This window comes from Adelges cooleyi, unplaced genomic scaffold, assembly GCF_023614345.1.
Source record: "Adelges cooleyi isolate 19-005CV unplaced genomic scaffold, UGA_ACOO_1.1 ACOO_flye_CR_arks_rails_tigmint_CR_PRNA_247, whole genome shotgun sequence".
Lineage (NCBI taxonomy): Eukaryota > Metazoa > Arthropoda > Insecta > Hemiptera > Adelgidae > Adelges > Adelges cooleyi.
This window is the reverse complement of record NW_026095912.1, coordinates 2738871-2747162: the sequence shown is the minus strand read 5'-3', so window position 1 is coordinate 2747162 and position 8292 is coordinate 2738871. Positions and strand designations below refer to the sequence as shown.

The window sequence follows — 8292 nt, the reverse complement described above, 5'->3', positions numbered from 1 at the left end:
CGAGCTAATGATTTTTTTATTTTTACTAGAAATGTTGTCCCGTTGTAGGACAAAATATTTGGTGCTCTTTTTTTTCAAAAACGACATAAGTTTATTCGGTAAACCGTATGATACGTTATAATTGTGTACTTGTGAATATTCAGTGCAATTCATGAAAACGCACAAATAACTTGTTCCGTTCTCATTGCCTATATTAGACATTGTAATTAGGAAAAAAAACTTTCAATGATATTATATTTTCATTACATTTTATTATATTTGACGTATTGCAGTTTTCATGCAACAATATTTTGAGATTTATACACATTTTTCACAAAAAATATTAGCTGTTTTAAAAATTATATTATAAGATTAAACAATTTTTTTTTTTTGTAACCTTTATTTTTGAGTTTTGATCACATAATCAGTAACCATAATCATCATCTTTTTCATATTTTTCTATTCTCAAATCTTTTTGTTCAACATATCGCCGGTATTTCCTACTTTTCTTACTTTTCTTCTTTTCAGCGCATACATCTTGGGGATATCCAATTTTTTTGCAATGGTCTTTAAAAAGTTTACTATAAAGTTCCAAACCTATGTTTTCTAAAAAATTTAAAAAAAAAAGGTTAAATTTTAAATTAAATAATTATGTGCAAATATTTGGGCATGATCTGGTGCAGTGGTCACCTCAGTTGTCCATGAAACAATTTATTTTAGCTAAAAATGTATTGTTTTTACAATGACGTAATAAGTAATATAAAAGGGAATGAGAATACTTCTATAAAACCAACTGCTTTTCAGTTTCGCATTAAAAGTAATAAATATTATAAAATTATATAATATAATGTGTAAAGTTAATATTTACCTTTATTTTGCCCTTCTTCTGGATGATCCTCGAAGAATTTATCGGATATTTCTTGATCTTTTCTGAGACCACCCATACATTCGATAAACATATTACAGGTTATAATATTTTCAAATGGACGGTATCGGTAGTGACTCATCCATTCTAAACATACTTTAAACGAATCTTCTATAATCTGAAAATGTTTTAATAACACAAAACTGAATTCAATAAAAATTCCAATTATAAAATTAAAATACGCATGGACTTAAATATGTGTATTTTTTAAGTGCTAATTAACAAGCAATACAAAAAATAAATAAAATATAAAAGTACAGATTTTTTTTAGGTATTTATATGTTTTGAGAAGAAATCTTATTATTTGTTTTTTGTATTGTTTTACTAAAAATAAATATAAAATATTTTAAAATAAAATGAAACTAAAAGAACGTTTTTTTTAACACATCACATTCTTACAAGGTTTGATGTTTTAATAACCAAATGAAGAAATTCATCTAGACTATTAAACATACCATATATTTGTTTATTAAGCATAAGTATACTTTTGTTCAAAGTCAAACACTTAAACAAAATTATATTTTTTTTAAATATATATATTATTTAGAATTTATTATTTATTCAGTTCGATTTTAAGTAATTATTTATTACCTTATTCTAAAAAAGTTATAACTAAAAATGGATGTTATTTCTTTTTTTTTACTTGCAATACTTTAACATAAATATACTTTAGCTGTTAAAAAAAATTATAATTAATTATAAGCTTTAATCTTAACCGATGCGTATTTCCTGTCGTCAGCGCATTCTTCTATGGACATGTTTCTTTTTTTGCAATGATATGTAAAGAGTTCCTCAAATTGTTGTAAATTTAATTTTTCTAAAACAAAAAAAAAACATTTTGAATTTAAATACAGGATAGGGCGTAGCCTACTGGCGAGACTTAGGGATCTATAAATAACGTCAAGTAAAACTTAGATAAATGCAGTTTGTATTATTAAAATCAGTATGAAATCCCGTTTATTAAGCTATGTTTTGAAAATTATATCTACAAGTTGGTGGTCATCAGACGCAATGCATTGCTGCGATCTCTGAAGTTTACTTACCGATCTCTGGATCTGTAAAAACCGAACTTTCGATACGATATGTTGTGATCATGGAAGCTTAACTGTAGCGCAGGTTTGATGAAATGGAAGATGAATATGACTTACGGATATATGTATATATTAATTAGCTTGTTTTTTCTTTGACAAATGGTCGCCATTTTATTTTAAAAAATAACTTAAAAACGGGATTTCTTACTGATTTTAATAAAACAAACAATTTCTCTTTAAATAAGGGGATAAGCGCGATAGAATAGGCATCGGCGACCACTGGGCTTCCACTATAAAGAAACCAATGAATTCATTCTATTCGTCTTAGCAACCCACATTCCAAACGCAACTTGATTATTTTGTTTACGGTAAATGGTTATTATTGCATACTTGTAATTCAAATGTTATGTAACAATGCATTTTAAATGTTATCCAATAGCCACAGTTGCTGCGGGTATATAACAATAAAAGAAAATACATTTTATGTATATTTTTTACGATTTTTGAGAAAATTGTATTAGTTATAGCTCCATTTTAGACTTTCGGTGTAGTCTAATTTTTAGACCTAAAATCCTTGGGGTGTTACTAAAGGGGAAAGCGTTATTTTTCTTAAATTTTAGCATAAAAATGGACATTTCAGGTTCGATTTCTGAACTACACAGTTGCAACACGATGAAATCGTTTTAGCGGTTTAAAAGAAATCGTGAGTCCAGTCGCAACATAAAAAAAGTAAAAAGAAATATTGAATAATGACACATTATTGTAAACACAATACCTTCTCAGCTCCGCATCGAGTATAAAATATTGTGAAATGATGTAAAACTTATGTTATAAATATGTTTACCAAAATCTTTTTTTTTTTTGTCTGTATGCTCAATGAAGTAATCTTCCGTGATTTGATAAATTTCTCCTGGTTTACTCATAATCTCAATAAAATGATCCAATAAAACACGATTACTTTGGACATTGGAGAACCGTTTTGAGAAATCCTTGAACAAATCTTCAAAAATCTGAAATTTTTTTATCAATAACAAAACTTTAATCCATAAACAATCTGATTGTAAAATTTAAGAAAACATATACATTAAAATACCATAAACTTGAGTGATAATTAGCAAGCAATTAAAATATTATTATATTTTTAAAAACATTTTATATTAATTGTATTTATAATTAGTTTTTTATTTTGGAGAGAATAATTTTTTTAATTTTTGAATATTTTTAACTAAAAATATAATTAAATATTAATTGCTCGATTCTAAAAAAAAAATTGTACTCGTAAAATGTTTGTTATTTTTAAAAATGAATTTAGAAAATATTTTAATTGTAGTGGCAGGTAAGCCAAGTAGACGTCGCTTTATTACAAGTTTAATATTTTATTACCCAGACTAAAAAATACAATTTATTTTAAACATTAGTTTATTGGTTGCTCTAATATAATACAAATATAATTCGGCTGATAACAAAAACATAATAAGCTTTAATCTTACCCTTTTTTCTTTCCATTCCTTTGCGCATTCTTGTACGGTCATATTTTTTTCGTTGCAAATGCGTTTAAAAAGTTTACTATAGTGTTTCAAATTTAATCTTTCTAAAATCAAAGCAAAACAACATTTTTAAATTTAAATATATTGCGTATGTAAATGAGAATACTATCTTAACCAACAGCTTGACATTTTCTCTTCAAGGGTAAAATAATATTATGAAACGGTGTATAACATATTATTATAGTTCAGTTTACCATCTCTTATTTTGCTAAAATATTTTTTGTCTCTTTCATTGAAGTACTTAAGCATAACTTCATAACTTTCTATGGTCTTTACCATGTACAAAGTACAATGACCCATTAAAATAGGATTAACTACATCGTGCCGTAGGTCCACCCTGATATATTGTATACAATCTTTTAACGAATCTCGTATAATCTGAAATGTTTTTATCGATACAAAGTTAAATTCCATAAGAAATCCTATTGACAAATTTACAATACGCATATACTTAAATAAACAAATGTTTTAGTGCTAATAATTAACAAGCAAAAAAATATTAAAATTTTTTAAAATGATTTAATAGAAATAATTATCTACATTAATTTCATGTGTATTATTATTATTAATTTTGATTTAAAGGGAATTTAAAATTTTTTATTTTTGTATTTTTGCTACAAATAAAATAAAATTTTAAGTACTCGATACTAAAAAAAAATTATACCAAAACACTTTGTCCTTTTTTTTAAATAAATTTAGAAAATATTAAAATGTTGTAGCAGGCGTGCAAAGTACACGTCGCATTATTACAACTTGTTTTATTGCCCAAACTCAAAAATAAAATGTATTTCATCGGTTGCTATAACACAAATATTTTTAGCTGTTAGAAAAATTATATTATTCTTATAATTATTGGTCTTAACCGCTGCTTCTTTCCTATCTTTTGCGTATTCCTGTACGGAAATGTTTTTTTTGTTGCAATGGTATTGAAAAAGTTCACTAAATCGTTGTAAATTTAATAATTCTAAAACAAAACAAAATAACATACATTTTGAATTTGATTAGAAATAATATATGTTATTATAGGTGCGTTGTGTGGTGCAGTAGTCACTTTGGTTGTCAAAGAAACAATTATTTATTTTAGCTGAAAATGTATTGTTTTTACAATTATTTGTTTTTAATTAAATTGATAGTATTTTTGGGTGTATGCAATTTATTTACAGTACATATTGCATATTATATATAAAATATTGTATATTGCATATTGCATATAATGTATATTTTATTATGATCTTTGTTTTGGTCACGTTTTATAACTTCTGAACGTTAATTTTTAAACATTTTTTAAGACGCATTCACTGTTTAATAACATCGAAAGAAAAATAATTTGTTAAATTATTAAAATTTTTATAAATGCTAATGAGATAACTTTCTTAAACTAACTGCTTAACAGTTTTACTTTAAAGATAAAAAACTAATAATGAATTCGATGCAAATCGGTAGTTAGTATTTTCAAGCCAGTACAGTCAAAACCAATCACAGTATAAACCAGCAAAGTTAGAAAGTTTTAAATTAAGGTTCTGTATTTACAAATAAGCATCAAAGCGTTAATTTGAAAGTGATTTTATCCGAGAGGACTAGTACAGTATAAAATATTGTTCAATAATGTAACGTATGTTATAAATATGTTTACCAAAATCTATTTTTTTTTTGTCTGTATGCTCATTGAAATATTCAATCGTGATTTCATCATCATCATAGGTGATTTCATTTTTCAGTTCACTCATGTACATGTCAAAATAATATATCGAAACAAGATGTCTAGTTGGTTCCCAAACGTCATTAGTTTGGTTGTAATATTTTAAGCAATCATTAAACAAATCTTCGATAATCTGAAAACGTTTTATCAATGCAAAGTTAAATTCCATAAGAAATCAAATTATTAAAATACGCAAAGAGGTATGTTTATGTTACGTGCTAATTAACAAGCAAAAAAAACCAGTACAGTGGGGTCGGGGCATAGTGAGGACGGAGAATAGTTGGGTCGGGGCATAGTGGTGACGGGGAGGTCACAGGTTTACAGGAATTTTTAAATCTGAAAGTGATAAAATCACTTTCGAAAAAACGCTTCGATGCAAATCGGTAGTTAGTATTTTCAAGTCAGTACAGTCCAAACCAAGCACAGTATAAACCAGCAAAGTTAGAAAGTTTTAAATGAAGGTTCTGTATTTACAAATGAGCATCAAAGCGTTTATTTGAAAGCGATTTTATTCAATTTTATCACTTTTATTTATAATTATTCTTGTAGACCTGTGACCTCTCCGTATAATACATTATGCCAATACTCTACTGTACTAGTCCTCTCGGATAAAATCACTTTCAAATTAACGCTTTGATGCTCATTTGTAAATACAGAACCTTCATTTAAACTTTGCTGGTTTTTTAAAAAAAAAAAAAAAAAAGTTGAATTTGTGTCAACTTAAAGTCAAAAGTGGTAATTGGGTACAAAACTTAATAGTATCATTCTGCATAGATATACATAAAATTGTTTTAATGATTTGATAAATTTTTTTTAAAGATTTTGGGTGTTTTTGTTAAAATATACGCAATGTGCGAAAACACGGTTTTCCGGCAATTAAAAAAAAAACTGTAGTGCCGAATTTTTCACCCGCTTAATATGTTATGGATACATATGAGTTCCAACTACTGGCAAATTTTCAACCCAAAAGTTTTAAAATTACGGCTAAAAACCCCGAAAAACAAAAACTTGTACCCCCCTAGGGGGGCGGGAAATGGATATAGTTTAAATTTGATACAACTGACGTGCGCGGGCATACCAAATAAATATTTCTTATAAATTTCAACTCGATCCGACTCTTTTTCTCGAAGCTATAGCCAGTAAAAGTTCTAACTTAAAAACTCGTACGGTTTTTTTTTTTGTTTTTTCAACTTTCGTCTGTGAAGAATTAAACTTTTTCAACTTTTACTCCCCTAAAGTACAAACTAGACAAAATTTGTGATTTATAGAGTTGCTATTCGAAGGAATTGGTCTAGTATTAAAAAAGTTACAGTGTATACAGCGAAAAAAAAAGCCCACATCAGAGTAAAACCAATACTTTCTCGCTTTGCATCGAAGCTAAAATACAGCGAAAAAAAAGCCCACATCAGAGTAAAACCAATACCTTCTCGCTTTGCATCGAAGCTAAAAGTTTTTTATAAAAAGGTATACATATTTTTATCTATTATTATGTGACGGGAGATTATCTTATTATTTGTGTTTTTTTAATAGAAATAAAATAAAATATTCTAAAAAAAGATTAAACTAAAAAAAATGTTTTTTTTTCCACGTCACATTATTATAAGCTTTGATGTTTTGTAACTAAATTAATTAATTTATCTAGATATTATTTCGTTATTTTCTATACAGGGTGATTCTTTTATCATGAACCACTCAGTATCTCATCAGTTATAATATTCATAGTTTAAAGCCAAAAACTTCAGCTTACACAAAATATGCCGAATTCATTAAGAATAAATTAATATTTTATTTCAATTACATTTTTTATTACGTTCAGATTAACATATCGGAAATTTTAATTATTGAATCAAAGAGTGATAAAACTTACTATTTATTCGTTTACAAAGAAGTTAGATTATTACAGTTTTGGGCTTAAAAGATGATAAGTAAGTTTATTTAAATTTGGCTCAAATTATTTAACTACAATTTTTAATTTACATTTAATATCAAATCAATTTTTTTAACAAACAATTCTAAAAAGTTATTTTGATTAAAAATATCTTTGATAAGAATTTTAATGCATCTAAGTCGTTACACAAAAATAATAGTAGTTTCCTATTTAAGAATCGATTTATAGGAAAACTTTAACTTTTATAAATGATTTAATAAAATTTAATATTTTTTAATAATAGTATAAATTACCTCAGCTTCAGTTTCCTTTTTCGGTCCAGCTGAACTTGAAGCTTCAGATGGGTCAGTTGCAGTACATTTAGCAACTAGGATAAAAATTAAGAACGAAAAAGACACCTTGAAAACCATTTTAATATTTTATCAAGTATAAACTGATGTTAAACTGCGAAACAAAACGAATGAATTTTACCGTCTCTGAATGCCTGTATTATTAAAATATAGCAAAACTATACGTGTACATAAGTAAAGCAAATAACATTGCTATTGAATATTTTAGATATGGCAGTATTTTTTAGATTGCATATTTGCCAAGTATATTTGTTGTATGAAAATCGCACTATCGTCGATGTCTTATAAAGAAGAACAAAAAAATAGGTTGGAAGTTGTGTATTGCAACACTATAATATATATTTAAGAAAAATTCATTTGATTGAATATCCAGACTACGAATCTCTGGGTTCCAGTTAAAATGTGTAGAATAATATCAGTTAAATTTGATTAAATATTAGTATGTAGTACTATACTTTTACATTTTTAAAATTGGCAAAAACCCGCTTAAAAAGTTCTTCGTGGATATTCTTTATTGTGTCTAATGTTATCGTTATGCGCATCAATGATAGTTTTAATATGTTGTTTAGGATCTTTTAATTAATGATTTGTTAATATTATTTACAAATTTTGAATCTCTTGATCTTGGGATCGTTTCATTTATTTGAAAATAAAATCTAGTCTTAAATTATTTTTTATCGACAGAATACAAATTTAGAAATTAAAAACAATCTGCTCCTTAGTAAATAGTTAGGTAAAAACGCCACTGGCCAAAGGTAGGGATCGTTTCAAGATGGGAAAATGCCGGAATTGCGGAGGAAAAGTATTATGGTACCAATATTTAAGTGCAAGAGAGATGTGTAGGAGTTTAGAAATTATAAAGGTATAAAACTG

General features: G+C 26.5%; 1 protein-coding gene across 1 annotated transcript; it reads right to left on the bottom strand.

Moving 5' to 3' along the window:
- Window positions 1-402: 402 nt before the first annotated feature.
- On the bottom strand, window positions 403-7508 carry LOC126836880 (uncharacterized). Its single transcript, XM_050570553.1, has 9 exons — window positions 7363-7508; window positions 5116-5314; window positions 4346-4446; window positions 3677-3860; window positions 3426-3526; window positions 2780-2945; window positions 1621-1721; window positions 848-1022; window positions 403-585 (listed from the first exon to the last, which is right to left on the bottom strand). Exons 1-9 carry the CDS (start codon window positions 7477-7479, stop codon window positions 404-406), a joined length of 1326 nt encoding a protein of 441 aa, XP_050426510.1. The 5' UTR covers window positions 7480-7508; the 3' UTR covers window position 403.
- Between the last annotated feature and the right edge of the window lie 784 nt (window positions 7509-8292).

Excerpts from the sequence above, each read along its gene's own strand:
- LOC126836880 (XM_050570553.1), bottom strand. The coding sequence starts at position 7,479 with ATGGTTTTCAAGGTGTCTTTTTCGTTCTTAATTTTTATCCTAGTTGCT. Across the intron at positions 3,527-3,676 it reads TTTTAGCAAAATAAGAGATG|AAAGATTAAATTTGAAACAC; the intron begins GTAAACTGAACT and ends CTTTGATTTTAG. Across the intron at positions 1,023-1,620 it reads ACGACAGGAAATACGCATCG|ATTATAGAAGATTCGTTTAA; the intron begins GTTAAGATTAAA and ends AAACATTTTCAG.